This window comes from Drosophila tropicalis, unplaced genomic scaffold, assembly GCF_018151085.1.
Source record: "Drosophila tropicalis isolate 14030-0801.00 unplaced genomic scaffold, ASM1815108v1 contig_158, whole genome shotgun sequence".
Taxonomy (NCBI): Eukaryota; Metazoa; Arthropoda; class Insecta; order Diptera; family Drosophilidae; genus Drosophila; species Drosophila tropicalis.
Window position 1 is genome coordinate 12,733,338 of NW_027172602.1, and position 24,429 is coordinate 12,757,766.

Here is a 24,429-nt window from a genome sequence, read left to right on the forward strand (position 1 = left end):
ACACACACACACATACACATATTTAGTTGTTAAATGATTCAACTATTAATTCCAACAGCAATCAAATTCGATTTTACGTATCGTTTATTAAATTATAATTTATTTGAGTTTTCCGCAAAAACCTCTCAACACAATCATATATATACATATATATATATATCCAACAAATCCGGCAACAAGAACAAATATACAAAGCTACAAAAAAGTTATGGCTAGTTAGTTGAGTTTTCTATAAATAGAACGCGACTACTCAAAAAACACACAAAAACATAAAACTGTGCGATCGTTCGGCCTTATCATCTCACCTGATGCCCTACAGTTAGTTAGTTTTCTTTAGGGATATGAAGGACTTCATTTCGACTGAATCAAATTGAATATTCCAAAGTGTAACTACTTAGTTAGTTTGTCTATGACACAGTTCTGTGATGGATTTCCATTCTACTTTCTATTAACCGTTAAGTCTAACGGTTGACCATAGCCCATTCAGGTTGAATTCAACAATCCCTGGCTAATAATCGCATTAACTGTAGGGAGCGGGGGGGGCCATCCATCTAGACACACACTCAAACATTTTATGAAAGAGACACTTTAATGGATCTGGTTTAAAGTATACAACAAAAAATACGAACGACACCACACAAATTCTCGAAATTCATGCAAATGCAGTCAAAATGAGTTAAAGCCAAAGCCTTTTTAGTTGTTTCCCCCATAAAATAATACATCAACAACTATTCGATACGCTTTTAACAGCGCCCCGTTGAGCACTTAACAAATCATCGATTTCCATAAACACATACACACACACACACATATATTTCCATACGGAAACCAATACCAAAGCGTATGTATGTATGTATATGTATGTATGTGGATCATTTAACATTCACCTCAAATGCCCAAGACACTTGCTCTATTTCCTCCTACTTGTTGTTTCTCTGTTCGTTTTACAGCGCAGACAGCGCGACTCCAAAACTCCGAGTCACCATGTGCTCAGAGCTCGGAGACAGTCAGGCGATCCAACGCCCTCCCCAACTTGAGTTGGCTTATTGTTAGACCCAATGGAAAATAGAACACAAACAGTCGATTGGAGAGTTTTAGAATTCTAGAAGATTTAATAGAAACATCGAACTGTTTTGTTCTCTCTCTCTCTCTTGGGTGAAATGGGAGAACGTTGCCCCTTGAAGTATGCAATGGGTTCGTTAACTTTTCGTAAGCCTTGTAACTTCAAAATTGTCCAAAAACGATGTTTGATTGCATACCTATTGCATACTTTAGGGGTCAACTTCCGTCTATTTCACAGCTCTAGATCCGTAACTGCCATTTTCCATCCTATGCGACCCAAACCTAACCTCAAAACCTGTGTTACTATATCAAAGTCTCATTGGGTCGTTTATCAATCAAGCTTTCAAGTTGTCTATGTGTGTGTGTGAAAGAGAAAGAGAGTTGAATGGAGGGGCGCATTAGCGCGTGCGCGCCATAGGTACAGTTAGACAGACATGCGCCAATACAAATTAGCTCTATATTCATGTGTCTATATGTGTGTGAGTGTGTGTGAGTGTGTGTGTGTGTGTGTGGGAACGCGTGCGCCGCATGCGCAGCTCATTTTTTTGTTTAATAATTTTGTTGTTTTTGCCAACTTAACGTTATTTATTTCTGTTTTTTGCTTTACACATGTCTTGTTTAATGAACCGATCGAACATTATAATTTGTGCACGATTCGATTATTCGATCATAAATTATCTATGATTTGATTACCCATAATTGTGTCAGCTGTTCATCTAAGAGAGGGGGCTGGGAGAACAAGTAGGGAAACATCCATCAATTAAGTGAGCATCGAATGAAAATCTCACCTTAGGGCAAGTAAATCTACGCACGACATTAATAAATGTCCCCCCTAATGGCATCGAGTGGGTGCCCGAATTTGCGTTCTAAACAGTTCTCAAATAGAAAACAAAATCAAAACATTTCCGCTTCTCTTAGGCCCAGCAATTTATGAATTGACAGCTTCTCGCAGTCCAATTAATCTTACCAAAAGCAACAGAAGAATTGGTCAAAAGGCCAAGCTAAGCTAATAAGACGATTAAGACAGTTGGAACGACAAATGGATACCCTTTACTACAACGGCATAGCAGAAATAGAAATTGTTTTCGAGGAGGAAATAGACGAGTCATTGGCGGCTCTAAGGATAATAAATGGAGGAACTTTGCCCTTAAAGTATGCGATGAGCAATTCCATTATTAAAAATTCATGTTAAAAGTTACTTTTCCAGCTTTTTGCATACCTTTATGGGCAATTACCAATCCTAAATCAACTTGTAGATGGAGTCTCTATCAAATATGAGTTACTCTCAACAAATATGCCCATTTTGAAACAAATTTTTATAGCTAAAGGGTATGATTTTTTTTTGGTATAAACAAAATCCAGATAAATTGTTATAAATGTCTTAAAATGAAGTTCATAAATTAAATCATAGCCCATAAATTTTTCAAGTTTCGAATATTGAAAGTTGTGATCAAAAAGAGGTTTTTGGCATTCAACTCTCTTGCCCACTTCACGCCGACGCGTCCTATATGGGACCCAACGGGTTTGGGTTGAAATATGTACAGTTTACTTGACTCTTTTACTTTTCAAAGTAGATCTAGATCTAATAGAGTTATGTTTACTCTTTCTTTTCTAATGGGTTTTCAACTTTTAGCCAACTTTGGGATTTTGTTTTTATGATATGTATGTACTTTAATTGCGTCATGAGTTTGGTTTCAATCAACAACGACTCGAATCTGTTTGATTGCATCATTTGTATACATTTTGGTTAAATTAATGGACAGACTCATTAATTAGGTGAAAGGTGCTGATTGGCTTGACGCTCTGGCAAGATTTGCAGCAAACGCGGAAGCAAAATGATCAATTTGTTCAATTTAAGCAATTGCCATCGATTATTTTGGCCATGATGGATAGCCAGATGTGGGTGTTCCGTCATGCCAATTAACGGTGTGGGCGAAAATCATTTAATTCGTCTAAACAAATAAGTAATTCTTCCCCTGCCTACATTTTAAATGGCATGCTGAAAAGCAGGCTACACTTTCTCGAGAAACTTTGCTATCAAAGGCAATTCGGTTTTTAGCCATACATATCTTTGATTTCATACAATTTTTTAAAGTTTCACCGAATTTGCTATATCCCATATGGATATATCTCATCGATGTTTCTACTTTTCAGTCTTTCAGTGAATTCGTTCATCGAAATGAGTCATTTGCTCGAAATGCCTTCGATTTGATAAGAAAGTGAATTGAATTATCATGAAGGATCTAGAATTTATAGAAGAATGAGCCCCAATCTTTCCTTTTGATACCCTGGCAGAGGGTATTATAGAATTGGAAGAAGACGTTTGAATATTTTTAAAGAATTTAGTCAAAGTTTTCTTTCTTTTTTTGTTGGTTTTTATTTCAATTTTTTTTTGTTTGTTTTGTTTTTTATTTAGGATTTTTTTTCTCTCTTTTTGTTTTTATACAATATAACTTAACATTTTGTTGTTGGTTTTTAATTTTTTTTGCTTGATTTTGTTTTCGCTTTTGGAATCGGTAATATACAATATTAGATATTGATTTTATATGCTGGTTAGAAAGAGAATCAAGTCAAAATTTATAACTTGTTGCATTTGCATTTTATTTTATTTTAGTTTGATTTGATTTGGATCGAAATAGTTTCAGCAGTAGATTTCAGATATTGCTATTTTGAATTTAAATTGTTCATCTCTTGGTATTTTTATTATTAATTATATTTATATATATTTATTTTTGTTTCTTTTAAGGTTTATCAAATGCAGCACATTAATGCTTAGGCTGTAGGTGAGTGTTTGAGTGTGTGTGTGTGGGTGTGTGTGTCTGAAGGTGTGGCGTTCCATCTCGGTGTTTTCTTTCTTTAACTATTTGGTTTAGCTTTATACATACATAATTTAGTTTACCCTCTCGATTGCTAAATATATATTTATATATATTTCCCTTTTCTTTTACCTGTTTCGATTTGGAGAATTGTTCAATAAGCCAAGAAGGAAATGTGAACTTGTTTTTGATTATAAACGGTGGTTCTATTTAGCGAAAAGCTAACTCTCAGCACCGATTACTGATTAAAAAATATCATTCAAGCCAAGTATGTGTACATATGTCTATATATATGTATATTGGGAGTGGGGGAAGGGAACTTCATATAGCATGACATAGAATTAAGTAATTGGATCTAGATGTTGAATGTAGAACCTCCTTTTTAGATCACATGGATTATATAAAATATTGAACAAATAACGAAACACCATGAGTTGCTACTCGTTGCGAAACGTTTGAAAATATCAATTGGAACTTGTTTTGATTTCTAAACTCGACATTTTTCTCAAGTTTTCAACATTTGCAGATCAAATAAGCCTTTTGCCAACTACATACATACATACAGATACATCTAGAGAACATATAGACTATATAAACTACTGCTGATCCAATTACTTTATATGTATATCCCTCTGCCTTTTCCTAATCATTTTTGTTCCATATTTGTTTGTATTTTTGATTGTTTTTGGGTGGGCTGTGCTTGTAGGGTGAATGTATGTATATGGTTTCTTCACTTTACTATAGCATTTTAGTTGTTCATCATCTTTTTTATTGCATCGTTTCGTATATATATATATATATATATGTGTGTGTGTGTGTGTATTGTGTGTCTGTATGTGTGTGTGTGTATATATGTATGTGGTGTGTATATTTTGTTTAAGGTTTTAACATTTAATTTACTTTCATCATCATCATCATCATCGTCCATTTCGTCATACATATATATATCATATATATGTATATAAATAAAAATAAATACATTATTCTTTATGTTAAATTTGTTGCTTTTTTGTTGTTGTTGCCGTTCTATTGTTTCTCTTCTAACTTTAAGCAATCAAAACGGATTTTTCTTTATATATTTCCTTAACCTTTTACTTTCTTCTTAAAAAGCCACACTAATTTTACAATTACGAAAAAATTATTACATATATATATATATATATATATACATATATATATATAAGTCGAGTCACATTACAAAAAAAAAAAAAAAGAAAAAAACAAAAAGAATACATATATATATATATGTATATATATACATATATATCGTTCCATAATATTGAATTTGATCAGCTTCTCATACATTCCCCATTACTTCGCGTCTGAACAGACTAACAAAAATTTATAAATATATATATATATTATAGATTTTTAAGTTGTTTATACCCTTGCAGTGGGTAACGGACAATCAAATCTCACATAGGAAGTTTCCGATTGCAGATATCACATCGAGCAATGCAACAAAATCTGGGAAAAGATCAGTTCTCGATCACCTACATATGTGTGTGTGTAAGTGTATGTGTGTGTGGACATTGCAGTAGATTATGCATTTTGTGCAAGGGTATAAACAAATTCGTCTTGCCGAATTTATGCTTAGTTTTCTTGTGTTTTGTTTTTGCTCCTTAGAATTCTGTTATTATTACAATTAAATATTATTTTGTTTCTTTTAAGCTGTAAAACTGCGCGCACATTGAGTTCGAGTGAGAAAGCAGCATTCATCATTCTGTTTCTGTTTTTGTTTCTATCTTTCTGTTGTTGGTCAGAGAGCTTTTGGTTTGATTTTCGTATTTTCTTTTTCTCCTGTTTCTTTTGCAAGCAGAGCAAAGTGTAATCAAAGAAAAAATATATACAAATATATCCACACACACATATATGTATGTATGTATGTGTATATATGAGTATGTGTATGTATAAACAATGTAAAAGAAATATTTAAATATCAACAGCTTGCAACAATTTTCGTTTCGTATGTTATTTGTTTTTGTGTTTGTTTTCTTTTTCTTTCAATCATTTCTCCTCAACCGTTTATCGCCCCCCCGCGCTATGCATGAGACCAAAACCCCAGCGGCTGACCCCCCCCTTAACCCCGCCCGCCCAATCGATTAGTTGTCCAGTTGTTGTTGTTTTTCGCCATTTCTCAAGCTCTTCTGTCGATTATTGCAGCACACAGCATCCCTTTTTCTTGTTCTTCTTCTCATCGATAACCACATGACTAGCCGAAGTTGGTCCAGGTACCACTTGCTTTGAGACTTGAGCCAGTGAGGTGACTCCATTATTGCTCTCAGCACCTTTGGCTGATGACGATGTCACTCCAGCTCCACCTTCTGCTGTGGATCCCGACACTTTACTGCTATTACCGTGGGAATTTGTACCGTTTTGTGCTGTTGCCTGATTCTGCGAGATCTACACAAAGAGAGAGAGAGAGTGGAAAAGTTAAATTGGCCCATTCAATGGTTAATCTTCTTCTTACATTTGTCTTGGTTACACTCTCGCCGACTGCTGGCCCTCCATTGCAATTATCATCAACATGTTGTGCGCTACCATTGCCTATTGTACGATCCTCTGTGGGTGTGATGGGTTTACCACCTGCAAACGAAAGGAGATTATATGGTAAATACCTTTGTAGATACGAATTAAACTGATCTTATGTCCATACTATATGCTTCATTCCATGAAACTAAGATTGGTCCTTAATCTAAATTTTGCTGTACATACATTGCTATACTCATATTTTCAACCTAGAGAGATAAAGTTTCATATTCCTTTCAATTTAAGATTGAACTACATCTCCATTGTAACAACATTATAGTTTAGTTTAGATATATAACAATATTTCTCGAGCCGTTTGTTCATGTTTTTAAAGTTGGGGCTAATTGGGGCCTTCCTGTCTTCTTCTTTATCAAATTTGACCAATACGACAAATTGTCCACTAAAGTGACTAAAATGCCACAGGATAAGGCATAACTCGATCTCCTCTTTGAAACTTTCAGCTCCTTAGAGATTCTTGGAATACGTATACATTTTTTCATCCAATCTTCCAAAGTGACCCTTAGTGCATTTCGTTGACATCAACATTGTGGGGATATATACATATGAAGCCAAATCTTACCACGTATCATGTTGACAATTTCATCGGCCTCTCTGGACAGATCACCGCCAGGGCGAAATGGATTATCCCAGCCAGAATCAGTACTGCAAAATAGAAGAGATATCCTTTTAAATGAGTTTGGCTTGGCTAGAAGGAGTGAGTGAGTACTTACCTCTGCTGTCGGTCGTAAGCAGCACCAAGACCCACCGCCGGCTGCATTGCTGCCGTTGACATTGTTGTAAAATCTATGTTACAATTGTAGTTACTACTAAACGAATTATCTAGATTATCTGCAAAATTTGTTAACAAATATTCTGTTGGTGGACAAATTTGTTGGGGTTGACTGCTTTGGTATATGGAAACGCGCACAATTGAACGTTCCGATCTGAAAAACAAGATAGAGAGAGAGAGAGAGAGAGAAAACATATGATTAAATCTAATGAGCAAATAAATGTGTTTTAGAATAGTTTTTGGCTCCTTCCCTCCCCAGTATAGAGATTCTCATACGTTTTCTCAAATTAGTGAAACAAAAAAAAAAAAAAAAGTTGGAAAAAAATCACGCAGCCAAACATGTGACCTTAAAATAGTTGAACAAGTGCGTCATCTATGGTGGATATCATCTACATACACATAGAGAAACGAGTGGCCGGCCGGACGTGCGGAGAGACGAACGGACGGACGTATGATCAACCTCAACCCGTTCCCATTCAATGTCAATTAAATTAAGCCATTTGCCAATTGCTTTCAACAATTTCTAATTCAATTGATTGAAATCTCGTCAGTCTGTCATCAAGCCCCGCCTTCTCCTCCACCTCCTTGGCTCGAAACTAGTTTTACCAAAACTTAACTAACAAGCTAGAGTCCCAATACTAGAGATTTTCCAGGGGTACACAAACAAAGTTATCAAATTAAAGTGTCAATTTGGGATTGAATTTGACTTTATTTGATGTTAATCCAGAGATGGATTCAAAGGAGAAATATCAGTTTGATCTTCATTCGACAAAAGTTCCCCTGCAACTTTGTGATGTTTGCGAAATCTATGCCAAAGGACGAAAACACTCATCAAAACAAATTTGCATTGCATACTTCTGGGGACTAAAACTAATTTAATTTAGTGTCATGGGAAATTTATGAAGCAATTGGAAAAAAAGGGGGGGAAGTGTTATTCTTATTCGTCAGCTAACAGGTCCCCTCCATCCCATCCCGGCCCGGCCCACTCATCTTCCTTCAGTCATATAAAATTTATCGTGGAAAATATGCGAATGAGAGTGAAGTGGGGTGGGTGGTTTAGTGGGGGAAGTTATAAATTTAGATATAAGATAAATACGCAAGGAAATGCTTTCAATTTCATGTTGAAGAGGAAGCACAAAGCTAAAGCCTAACAAGAGGAAGAGAAGTCCAATAAATTCTTTGTAGACAAAGACTGAAATTATTTTTAAACTTACAAAAAAGAAAGAAGGAAGGCAACAACCTGAAATCAAATAAATTGAACACATTAAAGGCACAGAGACGAAACGAAGAAGGCAAAGGCAAAGTCAACTGACTAGACTCAGTTCTACCTTCCTCCTTCCCCCACTCTGGTCACCTCTCACCCTACTGCTGAACGTACATACTTCTCAGTGAGTATTTTATCTGTTTACATTTCAAATACACTTCATAATTCGAATGTTGCCGTTCTTGTTGTTCTTATTATTGTTGTTGTTGGGCCAATGAACATGTGAAGAGATTACGTCATGTGCCGAAATTGATATGCGAAACAGCTACAACTACAACACCAACACCAACAACAGCAACTACAACTATCTACAAACTGGAACAAGAACAAGACTTACATATGTACAAGTAACTTTACAATCGAAAATGCCCGATCAAAGAGATACCCTGCAATCTGCATGATACTTGAAATTATCAGTTTTTCGTAAGGATTTCGTTGTGGAAGGCTACGATAAAACTATCAATTTTCTCACCTTTCTCATAGCAATCAATGACTTTGCAGACTGATTCAACAGGTGTCTCTTTTCAGATATTATTGTACTTCCAAAATATGATCCAATACTAAGGCAGTTAATATAAGCACATCAAGCCCAATGGCTACCCATTCTAATCAGGTTAATCTTTGTCTAGTACAAGTCTATCCTACCCTTTCGGTCATTTTGTTTATAGGGTATCCAAAGCTCAAAACAAGTTTCATCTTGTTACGGCTTGTCTCAAGAGTCTCTTAAAACATAAAACAGCCAGAAGGGACAAGGGGGGGCTGCGGGGGGATTAAGGGTTAACACTCATAAACTTTACTTCTAAAACTTGTTGCCAATTCTTTTTAACACTTCTACTACCACACTGGCGGCAAGTTGGCAAGGGCCAGGGCAAACAGCCGGCCAGCCAGTCAGTCCAGTCACGGCGACGCATTTTCAATTAGTTGGTCAGCCACAGGCCAGGCCAGGGCAGGCCAGGCCAGGCCAGAGGCAAGAGGAAGCAGAACAAGCAGAAATGAGAGCAAGAGTGTGAAGACGCAAAATTAATTTAACAAATTAAACGCATGTGTGTGTGTGTGTGTGCTGCTGCCCCACCCGCAAGCAAACAATCATTAAATAACAGAGAGCATGAAAAATAGAAGAAATTACAAAGAGAACAAAAAAAAAAAAACACCTACTGAAAATGTTAATTGAATTTTTGCACTTGAAAATTGGTCAATAAACATAAGCGTAAAAAAAAAAAACAACAAAAAACGCAGCAGCAGAGACGAAACGCGTTTAGAGGAGAACGTGAGTACGTCAGCTGCGTGAGTGAATGATCCAATTTAAAAAAAAAACAATCCTCCTCCTGACACAAGGAAGCAATCGATGAAGGAAAGGTGGGACATTTGCGATATTTTAGCTGTTAAATGAGAATTTATTGCTAATTTTTGATCAAGGACCTCATTTTAGCAAGGAAGTGTCCTTATAAATGAAATATTAAGATAAAGTTTCATATATGTAGAAAGGAAGATGAATGCAAAGTCAATGACTTTCAATTAAAATAAAGCTCAAAAATACTAAAAAGGGACGACATAACTCTCTCTGTAGATAATTTGCATTTGTGGAGCCTACTTTTAGGGGCACAGGGGGTAGGTTTAATAAGTTCTAGATTTGGTTTCCTCAACATTCCATATGGTAACAGGTGAACAGGTTTTTCACCTTTCTAATGTTATTGTAGGTCACGAGTGAGGCAATCCATTGATCACGCGCTCATCTCTAATAACTTAGTTGTTGTTGGCGGCATTTGATTTTATAATTTCAGCAACACACAGACGCACACACACTCGCACATAGACATGACGAGATATATATGTATTTATATATATATAAACATATATTGTATAATATACACCATATATGTGAATATATATATATAAATAAGTTTCAAACTAATTTATGTTCAAACAAGGCACTATTTTAACACACACACACACACACAGATACACACAACCGCTGTACAGAGAGAAAGAAAAAGAGCAATAGACACAGAGAGAGAGAGAGAAAGAGAGAGGCAATGTATTTTAATTGCGTTCGTTGATGGTGGCGGGTGGCCGGCCAAGGGGAGGGTGGAGGTACACAGCGGGTCACACTCTCTGTGTATATGTGTGTGTGTGTGTGAGTGTGTATTATTTTTTGCGATGAACTCACTTGTGCGCATCCCACCATGGAACACACACAACAAAACCAACAACAACAACTACTACCACAGAGCAACGGTACACGCCAGCCAGGCAGGCAGGCAATAGGCGAAATAGTAAAACAAAAAAAAACCAAAAAAAATACAAAAAATTGACTTTCACATTGTTTTAAAATTTCATTTGGCATTTAAATTTTTGTGCACAGCTCTGATACACATTGAATTGGTGAAAATTGCGCGGGGAGGGGTAGGAGTAGGTGTTGGTGGTTGTGGTGGTGGTGCAAGCAGCGCACACCCACCCAATACACCGACCGACCAACCACTTGCACTTGCCTCTCTCACCCACTCCCTTAGCGCACTCTCTTTCTCACTCTCGCGCTCTCGCTCACTAACTGAGTGTAGTTCTCCCGCCCCCCCACACACACACACACACACACACACTCTGGAACACACACTTTGTGTGTGTGTGCCAGTGCTTGCTCTCTTCGGCACGCACAATTGACTCTTTCTGCGTATTGAAATGGCAAGGTAACGGTTAACTATAACTAACTTTTTTTCTTGTGGCTCGTTTTTCCTTTAATTTTGTTTCTTATTTTTTTGTTTAGCACAAATTTGTACATTACTTTTGTTGCACGCACTTTTCAATGGGACATCTGCTGGGTTAAGGATCTACGCGCGTTTTGCATTCAACAACAACAATCACGGTGAAAAAAATAGCAAAATATACTGTGGAACAGAAGTAAGCGCGCAGTTTACGGTTGTTGTTGTTGTTGTTTTATTATTATTTTCTATTTATTTATTTTTTTTCTTATTCGCTGCTGCCTTGGCGCTGTAGCTGCGTTTGCCTAGCTATAACTGACTGCCTGACTGTTTGACGATGCTTGCTGCTAAAAAGTAAAAGATACAAAACACACACACACATGGAGAAGCAAGCACACGCGACTAGGCGCTCTCACAAAATGTTTGCAGGAGCGGACAGCGCATTGAGAGAGAGAGAGAGAGAGAGAGCAACACAGAGAATGAGAGAGAGAGAGGCGTTCTCTCTCCGCTTTTGAAGTTCATGCCCAGTGGATGTGGGGGCTTTTGGCGTTACCAGATTGTTGGTCAATTCAACTGTTTATGCACCCTTACACAATGTGCGGTATACCCAACTTGTTGAAACACTTTGCAAGTTGGGGAAATATATATATAGCATTATCTTTAACCAACTTTAAGATCAAGTGGAAAATTCACTTTAGATGTAGAATTTTAACGCTTAAAGCGAGATATATGTATACAAAAAACCTTTAATTATTTCTGCTTATGGCTTGCACCATTTCTATAGCTTATACTTATACAGATTTTATCTTTAAAATGATCTGTATATTCATGTATATAAAAGGCAAGGGGTTTTAAAAACAACATCAAAATCCATTTCAATTTAGACAAATACTTTGAAATAAAAATAAGTTTTTAAATATTTGTTCTACCAAAATGTGTGGTATCTTGAAATCGAGTCTTTGAATCAACAATTCTGTGCACCTGTGTAAAGAAGATATAGAAATTTTCTTGTATTTCTGGCATAAATACAAATGTAAAAGAATTTTTGGTTCCATCCATGCATGACACAAGGAAAATAAATCACAAAAATCCAATCATTCCTATATTTAAACTAAATTATAGTCTCTAAAAGGTCTGAAACTGTCAAAAAATGTAAAAGACAATCAAATAATTTGAAGTAGCATCTTAAATTCATATGATTTTCACCTTTTTTAAATAGATTTTGTTTTGGGATTAGCAGAGCACATTTTTTGTTGTTTGATTCGATTTGCCGTTCCCCAGTGACGTATACGTATACGTGATGTTGAATGAAAAAGATTTTAATGCGTTCTATTTTCAGATGAAAACAAAAAGTTTTTCCAAATTTTTCATGCATTTCCTGTATTTTGGCTGCCTTGCCGTGTCCTCTCACTTCACCTCTTTTGTATTGCCAAAAAATTGCGCGCCAAACAAAAACAAACAAAAGACAGAGACCCGGCGAAATTTCCTACAGATTTTCGGCAGCTGTTACAATAAAAGCCAAAAGACCAGAAACTGAATAATAATGGAAACAAAAAGCCCCATTGACACATACAGTCAATTCGCAATGTTTTCGGCCAGGTGAACTTTCCATCCTTTCCTTCTAACTACCTGAGATACACTTCAGAGAAAGTTTCATAGCATACTTATAGGCAACAATTTGTATAGTTAAGATATCGGAAGTGTTTAGTTATTCCTAATTGATTTTGTTTGTACATTTACTTTGTGGATTCACTGTGCACATATAATATATACTGTGAAATTTTTATATTTTTGCGTCGTTGTTTTTGCTGGCTTTTGTTGGTTGTAAAAGATGTGCGCAATAGCAACAATAACAACAGGCACAACAAAAGTGTGTGTAATAAGAACAACAAACAAACAACAATCGAAATGAAAAAACAAAACTACGCCACATCTGGCAACGTTGTTAAACCAACAAATATGACATCATTTTTTTTTGTTTTTTGTTTTTGCGCACTCTCAAAAATGCAAAGTAATATGAAGGGAGTTAGCCCCAATGAGAGAACGATAGAGTGAGAGAGAGAGAACACGAGAGAAACAGCTTAACTCTCTCTCATAATGTTATACACAGAACGAAAATAAAAAATAATAACAAAAAGCTAAAGAAGATGAAGAGAAAAACATAAACACATAACTACATAAAAGGTACAAAATAAACACATATGGGGAGCAGAACAAGAACAACAACAACAAGACGAAGAAGCTGAGGATGAGTGATAAATGGAAATAGATAAAGAACATCTACAACAACAACAACATAAGCAACAAAACATCAGCATTAGCAGGAGAATCAAAACGGGAGCAACATAAACGTTTGCGGCAGTGTGGGGAGCTGATGGAACAGGGTTGCCAACTGACAGATATGACATGAAGAGTGTGGGATAGGAGCGGCATGGGCAGGGGCAGGTGGAAAAGGGGGAACACACAGCGGCTAACTGGCACAGTGGTCGCCGGCACACCACATCTAAAAATCAAAAAAACAAAAATGATGCTGCACGAGGGGGGAGAGGGAAACGGTGGGGCCATGGCCCCAAAGTATATTCTATTGTTGTAGTCGACTATGCCGCCGCCACACAAAAACTATTTAGAACGCTCACACACACACACGCACACACACCGCTGAGACTTCAATAGGCATTTTTCGATGCCACCCTCCTGTACCCTCACTCCGCCCCCTTGCCCCATGTCCTCTATTCCACGTAAATAGGTAATAGGGCTGACTGACTGACTTACAGTGGAACCAAAACTAAAAATTCCTTTCTATATACAAACTTTTTTTGCTGTTGATTACTACACTTTCATTGATAAAGAACTTGCTAAATATAGACTAAGTAACTATGCAAATTGATAAGAAAAATGTGTCTAAAGCTTTGCTATGCTAATTATAATTGAATGAAAGTGGAAGAGTGTAAAAAAAAGTAGAGCATCACCTCTTCTTTTTCTCACTTAAAGATAACTTTGTAAAATTAAGGGGAATCACACCAAAAGGAAGATTGTCCAACCTGTTAAATGAGTTACTTTATAGATCATGCAGTGATCTTATCTTTAAGATTGAAGCTGCTTAGATACCACTGTGGCCCCCACTGCGGTTGGTCGTTAGGAGACGAAGGGGAGAGGAAAAACAAAAAGAACAACAATTATATACCGCTGCCAATCGCTGCTGCTGCTGCTGCCGCTGACCAACGGCAGTGGCAGGCGGCAACACACAATTACCGTTAACATTACAAACAATGTGACAATGGGCCTTAAAGCTCACGTTGAATGTAAATGTGAATGCGAATGGAAGGGAACGAAGCGGATGATGAGATGATGACGATGATGATGATGATGGGGCATGGGAGATGGGAGATGGCGCTCTCTTTTGGTCGTCGTTGTTGTCTATGCATGTCAAGTGTGCCGGTCCGGGGACGGCCCAGGCCCAGGCCCAGGCCGAGCCAGACAGACCAATAGACCGACAGACCGTACCGTGCCTGGCCGTGGGTACCGGAAAATCAATTGAAACTTGACTGACAGCAGTTCGAGATGTACTTTCACAATACAGTATAAAACAGATGAGGTGGAGATGGGGCCTGGCAATGGGATACTTATCATAGGTATACACATACATATACAAGGCGATCGAATTTCATTCGTTCATGTTTGTAGCGCATACTTGAAAGACAACAAAAAATCATGTCATGTCATGTCGTTTTGACCAGCTGTTGAGCTACCTCTAACTAAGAACCCCATCACCACCTTTTTCCTTATCTTTTATTATACAATAACGGTTGAAAGTTAGGGTATTCTTAAGCTTGAATATGGCTATATAACCAACTAACTGTAAATTTAGAAAGAAAGTTCTATTCTATAGAGCAAGTGTCGCGTTAGCTCAAGCTCAAAAAAAGCTGATGACATCACGTTTCACGCTCGCTCCATTGGCAAATTAAAGCTCTCTGCACACACACACAGACACACCAACAGAAAGGTCGAAGAAATGTGAATGTGCATGTGTGTGTGTGTATGGTGTAGCTTAATCTAACTAACAAAAAAAAAACCAAAATTTAACAAAATGAATAGCATGTTACTTTTTTTTTGCACAAAAAAAAGATCAAAATCTAGGATGGAAAAAAACAAAGTAGTTAGTACATCTTTAAATACCCTTTTGTTTTCGGTGAGCTATTCGAATGATCCCTAATGGAAACGACAAACTTTCTTGAAAGGATAAGTCTCAATATCAAGGGCAAAATGGAACACATAAAGGTGTCCCAAATGTTTTTCGACTGATACTTTGGAAACGATAATTTAAGAACTAAAATCTGTCTTGGAGGGAGAGGAAAGGAGAAAAATTTCACATAGATCCCCAGGAACACAGGGATTCTTTCTTGAAACGGTCTCAATATAATAGGTTTACAAATATATACTACATCTAGTTCATTCTTTACTTTCTTTTTAAAGTAGTATTTCTATATTCTCTATAATACAAAAAAGATATTCAAGATATTATTATACAAGAAAGAGCATAACAATATCTTTTTTGATCGTAAGTAGAGTTTCTTACTTATTTAAGATGTTTATATAAGTATTGAAATGAATTATGATTTCTAAATACATGGAATTCATAATTGGAATTATTAATTAATCTTTCTTTAACAAATTTGTCAAAGTTTTTTTTTGGCGCGTTGGTGTCTATTCCGAAACGATAAGCCTATTCGATTACTCAGCTTAAGAGCTTGGGTGGGCGTGTGTGTCTGTTATCGATGAATCGCTTTTGATGACAGTTTTGGTGTGCGTGTGTGTGTCTGTGTAGGGGCTCACTTCTAGCGCTGTATGTGCTCTGGGTGCGGCATATATGTATACACATGTATGTATATTTATATTAGATACGAAGTGATACAACGAAATGCAACCGAAAAAGATGTGGGTCAACAACCACCAAATGAAGTTGACCTACAAACATTATGGTTTAAAATGCAAAGCGAGAGGGAGACAGAGACAGCTGACACAAACGACGACGACGACGACGACCACAGTCATTATGTAATCAAGCCAAAGACGAAGTGTAGTTTAACGGTATTCCCGAGCTGCAGCGCCGGCGCATTTTCAAAAACTCCAATTTGAAGTTGAAAGTCGTTTATATATCTTCTCTCTTTTTAACTTCTTCGGGGCGGTTGGCCAAAATGTTTACCAATTTTAAGGGAGTGGACTTTTAACGCGACCAAAAAAAGGGGGAAAGAACGTTTGTGGGGATGATTGAGGTTTGGTTAGGGGGGGATTGTACAATACATAAACAATACAATGTATCTCAATTGGTAAACAGAACTGCCGTTCGTGTGCCTTATCGCAAAAAACTAAAGCCCGCAATGAAAATATATAGGAAACTCACTCAAGTTTCTGTTAATTATCGATTTAAATACATTTCGGTTTTTGTTCATTTCGGCACAAAGTTCATTGCATGTTATTTAGGTTGGATAATGATGATGATGATGATGGGGATGGGGATGGGGATGGATGATGGTGGCGTCTGTCTGGCTAATTCTACTTTTGCTTTTGGGCTTAGAGCTTAGCGTTTAGGCCCACTATTGTTTTTAGTGAAAGCGCAGCCAAAAAGTCATTTAATGTCGGAATTTTTAATGAGGTAAAAGTAGGCTTACTTCAACTATAAACATATCTACGCGTACGCGTACCAAAAAAAATGAGCAACAACAGCAACAACCAACTGTTACAATTTTAGAGTAGGTACATCATAAAAAGAGAAGAAGAAACCGGAAGTTAACTTTAATGCACCGAAGCCTATATACTCTTCGTGCCTGCCCCTGACAGTTTTCTCGTTTGAATGATCTTCAGGAATGCTGTGTAGTGCAGAGAAACAAAAGGAATGTTGTTTTTGAGCCATTTTCCTGGGAACTTTTAGTAGTCAGTTGTTAGCGAAATTGGATCGCCAGAAGAAGGAAACTAAGCTTCATTCTTTAGGAATTCGAACCCATGCTACATTCCTTTTTATTATTATATTATATAACAACTTGGTGGCATCATCAACATCATCAGCAGCAGGTGAATGATAGCTTCCCCAAGGCAAGAGTATAATAAAGGTTTGGTTTGCTTCATTAGTTTTTGTGTTTTTATGGCATTAGGGCTAGAAATCTGATTTCTTAGTTCTTTCCTCTCCCCATTAACATTAGTAAATTAGTTAGATTAGATGGGGCAGACGTGGGCCTTTGATGATACTCACTCTTCTTGAACCTCAATGCCGCTGTCATCCATATTCACTTTTGCATAGTCACCGTAGCTGCTGCTGCTATTGTTGACTAGCGGTAAATGTGAGGCCGTAGATGATGATGAGGAGTGCTGCTGCTGTTGCTGATGCTGTGCCTGCTGACCAGCGGCGGCATCCGCTGCCGCCGCATCAAATCGAAATGTCGATTCCACATGCTCCGAAAGTGGCGTTGGCGTCTCAAATACTAGAGTTTCCACCATGGAACCTTTGGATGAGCCGAAGGACACACTGTTTGTCGAAAATGAAATAGAAAAAACAAAAGCATAAGATTAGTTTTATGAGAAAATCAGAAGGAAAGTCCTTAAACTCTATGGTGTGGACATATATCACTCGTTTTTTTATCCATAGATAAAAGGTCTCAAAGAGATTTCTTCCTTTTGGCTAATCAACTATGATTGAGAATAGAGCAAAATCAAATCTCAAATGCAATCATGGTAAATCGTCTATTGGACGTACTTTGTGGCCATTATCTTGGGCATGCTTCACTACAGAAATAACTATGCTTTGGCTTAGAAATTTTTTCTATTCTAATCTTCATTCGTGTCCGATTTCTTAGTCGAAGAACCCTATATCATTGTGGTTCTTGTCATTCCTGTCGTTCTTTTAATTAAAAGTCTTTTGGAAGGTTTTTTCACTTACCGTTTAAGACCGACACTTTTGTTGCCCAGTTTACTCAGTTTGGGCTTCTTTTGATTTGTGGGCGGGCGCGGAAATTTATCACTTAGATCGCTGGACAGATCATCGCCAGCATCAATGCTATTATCCTGTGCCGATGTCGATGAATTTGCCATATCGTTGTTATTGTTGCTATTGGTCCTTGGATTGGCCAACAATTGGACCGTTGCATTATTATTGTTATTGTTATTATTATGGGACGGATGCAGCGTTATTGTTGTTGCTGTGGCCGTTGTGGTATGGACAAGTGGCAACGTTGTGGGCGGTGATGGTGATGAGGCATTTGCGGCAGCGGCGTTTGCGGTGGCGGCGGAGGATACAGCGTTTGTTGCGGCAACATTTACAGCTGTCGATGTAATTTCTTCGCTACTCAAGAGACGGGTTCGCTCATCGCAGGCTTCCACCACTAGAGATTGGGTGGGCGATGAGGTTGACGGTGTGGGGGAGGAGGATGCCAGCATTGTGGTTAACGGTGTTGCAAACTTGAGATTCAAAGTTGAAGCATTTTGCTGTTGCAGAGACTCGATTGAAGCTGGACTCGGTCGGGTTAGGGTCAGCATGTGAGTGAGAGAGAGAGACAGAGACAGAGACAGTTGAATGCACTCACGCGGCCCTGTGCACTCGCGCAATAATCACGTAACACACGACACACACACCTCACGGTGCTCACGAAATGATACTAAATAACGGCACACAAAACGCAAGGGACACGCACGGGACACACACACACAGATACAAACAAATAAACAAAAACACACAGGAGAAGAGTATATGAACGTTTTACCGCTTGATTGAATTTAAACCGGACGTTTAAATAGAATAAAATCAAATGACGACAATTCTTGCATACGAATGCTCTTATTCCTCTTCCTCTTCTTCTTCTTCCACCTCTGTTGCTGCTGCCGCTTCTTCTTATTCTGCTGCTGCTGCTCTGTTCGGTTCTACCATTTCTTCACATACACTGAGACACACAGATACATAGTCACACACATACACTGAGGGACGTTTTTGCGGTGAGACTCGATTTCCGCAACAAAAAAAAAAAAAAAACAACAAAAAAAACACAAGTACAAAAAATTATTTTTTCTTGAATTCTAACACATTAGCTCTACGGGCAAAACAGATAAAAAAAACATCAAGCTAGAGCGAGATGGCGAACACTTATACATTCTTATTAGAACTTTTTTTTCGTTTTCGTTCTAGTTCTTCCCCGTATTTACTATAACATTGATTGATAAATTCGTTTGATTTCTCCGATTTTTCTCTTCAATATCTTTCGTTTTGGACCGATTCGTGACTTTTGCGGCTTGTCTTCTGTTAAAAATTTGCGGTTCAACTGCGTTTTTGCCGTTGCGTTTGCGGCTGTTGCTGTTGTTTTTTGTTTGCTAGTGTGCGTGTGTGTGTGTGGGTTTGTTGGTGTCTGCATGTGTTCCCATGTTTGTATGTGTGTGTGTATCTTTGTCGCAGTATTACCTCGTTGAAATGAGCACAATAATACCAAATACCAAAAAAATTGAATATACTAGCCCGGAATTTAAAAGTCAACTGTTTCAGTGTGGTTTGAAAACGTGACAAACCATTTAATAAGTGAAAAAAAATTTCTTTACATTTAAATAAAATCCTACGCTTCCGAGAGCCAAATTCTAAGTAAACTTGCAAAAACCCCAAAACCATGGAACGTTTGCGCGCCAAGGAAGCCCGAGATGTGACCATCGGAAGCTTTAAATTTATGCATAAATTCGATGCCGGAGCATTTGGTGATATTTACTTGGGCACCAATGTACTTAATGGCGAAAAGGTGGCCATTAAGGTGGAGAGCTATCGTGTCCGTTATCCCCACCTGGAGTACGAGTGGCGTGTATATAAGGCTTTGCAACCATCTGCGGGATTGCCGCAGATCAAGTACTTTTGCAGGGAGCCCAGTTTTAATGCCATGGTAATGGAGCTAATGGGTCCCTCGCTGGAGCATCTCTTTCAAAACTGCCACCGATGCTTCACCCTGAAAACGATTCTGATGTTAGCCGAACAGATGCTGCAGCGCCTGGAGTATGTACATAATCATGGATTCGTCCATCGCGACATTAAGCCAGAGAATTTTTTAATGGGTCGTGGCGGCAAGAGCAAAATGGTGTTTCTCATTGATTTTGGATTGGCGAAGAAATTCTGGAATCCCAGCACCGATGTTCATATACCATATCGTGAGGACTGCGGTCTAACTGGAACAGCGCGCTATGCCTCGTTATGTTCACACGATGGTATGGAACAGTCGCGTCGAGATGATCTTATGTCTGTGGGCTATGTCCTTATCTACTTTCTTCGCGGCACTTTGCCTTGGCAGGGGCTGCAGGCATCGACAAAGGAGGAGAAATATCAATTGATCCAGCAGATGAAGCAATCGATTAGCAATGAACGCCTCTGTGAGGGTATTCCCAGTGAGTTTACCATGTATCTGAATTATTGTCGCGGCCTCGGCTTCTATGACAAACCAGACTATGCCTATTTACGAGCACTTTTCAAGCACTTGTCACAGGCAATGTATTTTAGCAGAGACAATTTGTACGATTGGGAAATGCTAAGAATGGTTAAATTGGGTCACAAGAATCCTGGCACTGGTAAACTGGTGTTCCCACCCAACCTTCCCTCAGATGATGGAGGCAGTGGTCGTCCAATTGTGTAAAATTTAAAGCGCAACAATCCAAGAGATTACCTTTTTGGGTTTTTCGATTTTAAGGTTTTTTAAGTCAATTAAACTTAAATTGGAACAAAATTTTGTAACGGACACAGCACAATAATATAAAAAATACTAAAATACTAGGAAATACCATCTGGTATAAGCGAGAAAACGTTGGTCACATTCTAAAACACCACATCTAACTCACCCCTAATACAAAATTACAAATTTCACCGCAAAGACAATTGACCACAATTTCGCAAACACACACAACACAAAATCAAAATAAACGCTTAACAAGGAAAATGTAAAAAATTTATTGCATTGAAATGTTTAAAAACAGATACAAAGTGCTTAATTGTGTTAAATGAGTTAAATTATTGCTGCAACATAAAAAAAAAGTAAATGCGCACTTTCAGTAAGTTATTTTTTTGTGGGTACATAGTGTTGGGCTTAAAAAAAAACAAAGGCTAAAAATAATAACTGTTTCGAATACTCTCCCTCTTTTTGTGTTTGTTATTTGAAATACATAGGAAAGTTATATAATTATATACAAATTAGCAACACTTGAGTTCTAGCTTAGTATCGGTTCAATTTCAGTTCCATTTGTTGTATTAAATTACACTGAGCTAACAAAAAAAAGTTATAGTGCCAACACTATTGGGTTATTCGCGCATGGGTGCATGTGTGTGTGTATGTGTGTAGGTGTGTACGAGTGTCAGTTGTTTTTGTGGCGTGCAAAACAAAAACACACCCAAAAAAAGAAAACAAAGGGGAGAAGAAAAATGGGGAGAAAACAATTCCTATGAATTTTCTTTTATTCTTTTCATTTGAAACATTGTTAACTATAAACTTTGTTATTCACGCTGACTTTGCACATGCAAAATATATAAATTTTAGTGTCTCTTTTTCAAGTGTATGGGTAAGTGTACTTGCGTGTGTGTGGTGTGTCTGTGTGTTCGGAATAGTGAGCTTGTGAGTGAGTCGCTGGCGTTGGCATTAGTGGGGGAGGAGTATGAGTCACTATCTAACAATCTATATGCATATGTATTCATAAACAATAAGAATTATCTCGCAATAGGCCGAGAAAAAACATTTGCCGGTTAGGTAAACATTCTCTATAAAATGTTATGTTAACAGTGCCAAAATGGCCTGTTAAAGCGAAATAACTGTAATGTTAATCTTAATGATCTTCAAGTTGTTGGTGAAGTTACCAATCTTCTATATAGCATATTGATCGGAGGAAATCTCTAAACGACAAACACCTATAGAAACCTGATCCGATTCGTTTAATTTCCGTTCTTAAAACCCCAATTAAACTATATTATATTAAACGTTAACATAATGAGGCCAATTTATTTATAATGATTAATCTAAACTCTTTCATTGTTGGTATAGTTCCCCTAATGGTATTGGAACCATGACAAAAGACTACGATTATCTACTGAAAGTTCTCCTTGTGGGCGATAGTGATGTGGGAAAACATGAAATACTTTCCAATTTGGAGGACCCCACCACAGAAAGTCCATTTTGCAGTAATAATGGTAAGTATCGAACGCGATCAAGCAGTGATGGAAGGGTAATGGGAGGGGTTTCTATCTATAAATATATAAAATTCATGATTAATTAAGAATCGAATTCAGATTGCCACTCATCTTCTCACATCCTTCAAACGGTAGCATATAAAACCACAACCATATTGCTTGAAGGCAAACGGGTTAAACTACAACTCTGGGATACATCCGGCCAAGGACGTTTTTGTACCATAATTCGTTCATATTCACGTGGTGCTCAAGGTATTATTTTAGTCTATGATATAACCAATAAATGGAGCTTCGATGGCATCGATCGCTGGCTCAAGGAAGTCGAGGAGGTGAGTAATGATAAATGAAAGCAAATAAATGAATACTCATTTTATGTACATGTATGTATTTTACTTCACAGCATGCTCCTGGTATACCCAAGGTACTGGTAGGCAATCGCCTACACTTGGCCTTCAAACGTCAGGTGGCTGCCAAGCAAGCCGAATCCTATGCCTCTCGGAACAACATGTCCTGCTTTGAGATATCGCCATTATGCGACTTCAATATACGTGAATCGTTTTGTGAGCTGGCACGCATGGCCCTGCATCGCAATGGCATGGAGCACATTTGGCGCAGTAATAAGGGTGAGTTAAAGATCAGTACAGTCATCGACTTGCACCTTTGACAGGCTACCAATATTTCGAAAACAGAATTGAAATACTAAGTAATGTTTATCTCTGTAACAGTACTATCCCTGCAGGAGCTTTGCTGTCGCACCATTGTGCGTAGGACCAGTGTCTATGCTATCGATTCGTTACCCCTGCCGACATCTGTGAAATCAACACTCAAGTCATATGCCCTGACCACATCTCAGTGTTTCAATTCGTTAACACAGAACTCAAAGAGTCGAAATCGTTGCAAGACACCAACGAGCAGTAGTCGAAATAGTTGTACAATCGCGTGATTGCTGGGGCCTGTAGGCAATGGTTGTATCCTTTGCGTACAAGGAACCATCATTCGCCTACGCAACAGCCTGAATCTAATGATAATGATAACAATAATGATAATGATATATAATGATAACGAAAACAATGATTAACTAACATCGTGAGATGAGAATGAAAGATATACTTTACTACTCTTTAGGCTAACAAACACCCACATATACACGAACTCACGACACTTTTCATTCGTCCTCTTACTCTAACGCATTCTTCTTTCTCACTCACTCTCATGCATTGCTTAGTATTTTGTCTCTATAGTTTTATTTTCATTTCCCTTGTTTTCTACTTAATTTAAAATTCGCCATCAGCATTAATATATTTATTTTATATTATTTTATGAAAAATTTAATTTCCCCATCTATGGATTAATGTTTTTTTTTTTTTTTTCATTTGCATTATTATATAGTGTTGTTAATTCTATTATTATTGTTTGCATAATTCTAATAACATGAAACACTTTTTTCGTTGGTTTTGATAAGAAATTCTTGAATATTCTTAGAATTATGAATGTAATTTAAAAACAAACTATAATTATAATGATTATGAAGAAAAGTGATGAATGAGGGGAAGAAACTAAAACTTAAAAATCAAACTATTTCATTGTTTTTTGTGTTTTTCTCTCTACTCCAAGATATCAACTCCTCCAGAGAAGTTACCTGGAAATTGTTGTATATTTGGGTGGAGAAATTAAAATAATGGCAATAATTTTAAATTAAGTAGTTGAAAGCCTTTTAAGGCGATTTAAATATGTATATATTTGATGGACATCTTTTGGCTTTGCGTATTTCTCATTGTTTTTATATGACTATAGCTGTCCCTTTCATTTTGATAATGTGAAAGTTGTTAATACACAAAATACACACGCAAACACGTGGATACATTTATATAACATAAATCTATGTACATACATACATATATTACTTTAGAAATTGCCACGAGAAACCGAAACCTATATAAAATCTATATCAAATCAGACATCTCTTGGTTCTTATAGCAATCAGTGAAAGTTTTCTACAGAAATTGGAAATTTCCTATATAAACTTATCTCAATTTCTTCAGATACTATAATATATTGAAAATGTTTAAGTAAATCGGAGCAGATATAAC

The 24,429-nt window shown here is 37.3% G+C and overlaps 3 protein-coding genes across 10 annotated transcripts; 2 read left to right on the plus strand and 1 right to left on the minus strand.

Moving 5' to 3' along the window:
* Window positions 1–5,968: 5,968 nt before the first annotated feature.
* On the minus strand, window positions 5,969–19,558 carry LOC137571941 (uncharacterized). Of its 5 annotated transcripts, none has more exons than XM_068283709.1 (7): window positions 19,292–19,558; window positions 18,089–18,656; window positions 17,405–17,677; window positions 7,139–7,351; window positions 6,988–7,070; window positions 6,349–6,464; window positions 5,969–6,281 (listed from the first exon to the last, which is right to left on the minus strand). In XM_068283709.1, exons 2-7 carry the CDS (start codon window positions 18,583–18,585, stop codon window positions 6,033–6,035), a joined length of 1,431 nt encoding a protein of 476 aa, XP_068139810.1. In that variant the 5' UTR covers window positions 18,586–18,656; window positions 19,292–19,558; the 3' UTR covers window positions 5,969–6,032. The 5 variants fall into 5 exon arrangements, with proteins under 5 accessions (XP_068139810.1, XP_068139811.1, XP_068139808.1 ...); XM_068283710.1 differs by lacking the exon at window positions 19,292–19,558 and adding an exon at window positions 18,909–19,271; XM_068283707.1 differs by lacking the exon at window positions 19,292–19,558 and having other exon boundaries at window positions 18,089–19,272.
* Window positions 19,457–21,217, plus strand: LOC137571942 (casein kinase I). The gene has a single exon (XM_068283713.1). The coding sequence runs from the start codon at window positions 19,797–19,799 to the stop codon at window positions 20,799–20,801; it is 1,005 nt and encodes a 334-aa protein (XP_068139814.1). The 5' UTR covers window positions 19,457–19,796; the 3' UTR covers window positions 20,802–21,217.
* Rab40 (RAS oncogene family member Rab40) lies at window positions 21,055–23,917 on the plus strand. Of its 4 annotated transcripts, none has more exons than XM_068283715.1 (5): window positions 21,055–21,196; window positions 22,194–22,339; window positions 22,439–22,668; window positions 22,740–22,962; window positions 23,065–23,917. In XM_068283715.1, exons 2-5 carry the CDS (start codon window positions 22,216–22,218, stop codon window positions 23,280–23,282), a joined length of 795 nt encoding a protein of 264 aa, XP_068139816.1. In that variant the 5' UTR covers window positions 21,055–21,196; window positions 22,194–22,215; the 3' UTR covers window positions 23,283–23,917. The 4 variants fall into 4 exon arrangements, with proteins under 4 accessions (XP_068139816.1, XP_068139815.1, XP_068139818.1 ...); XM_068283714.1 differs by having other exon boundaries at window positions 21,071–21,213; XM_068283717.1 differs by having other exon boundaries at window positions 21,071–21,213; window positions 22,475–22,668.
* Window positions 23,918–24,429: the final 512 nt, after the last annotated feature.

Bases quoted from the DNA above. Each gene is read 5' to 3' on its own strand.
- LOC137571941 (XM_068283707.1), bottom strand. From the start codon at position 18,684: ATGCTGACCCTAACCCGACCGAGTCCAGCTTCAATCGAGTCTCTGCAA. The intron at 7,352-17,404 runs GTGAGTATCATC...CTTGTTTTTCAG, and splicing joins GGCATTGAGGTTCAAGAAGA to ATCGGAACGTTCAATTGTGC. The intron at 6,282-6,348 runs GTAAGAAGAAGA...CTCTTTGTGTAG, and splicing joins AGAGTGTAACCAAGACAAAT to ATCTCGCAGAATCAGGCAAC.
- LOC137571942 (XM_068283713.1), top strand. From the start codon at position 19,797: ATGGAACGTTTGCGCGCCAAGGAAGCCCGAGATGTGACCATCGGAAGC.
- Rab40 (XM_068283715.1), top strand. From the start codon at position 22,216: ATGACAAAAGACTACGATTATCTACTGAAAGTTCTCCTTGTGGGCGAT. The intron at 22,340-22,438 runs GTAAGTATCGAA...AATCGAATTCAG, and splicing joins TCCATTTTGCAGTAATAATG to ATTGCCACTCATCTTCTCAC. The intron at 22,669-22,739 runs GTGAGTAATGAT...TTTACTTCACAG, and splicing joins GGCTCAAGGAAGTCGAGGAG to CATGCTCCTGGTATACCCAA.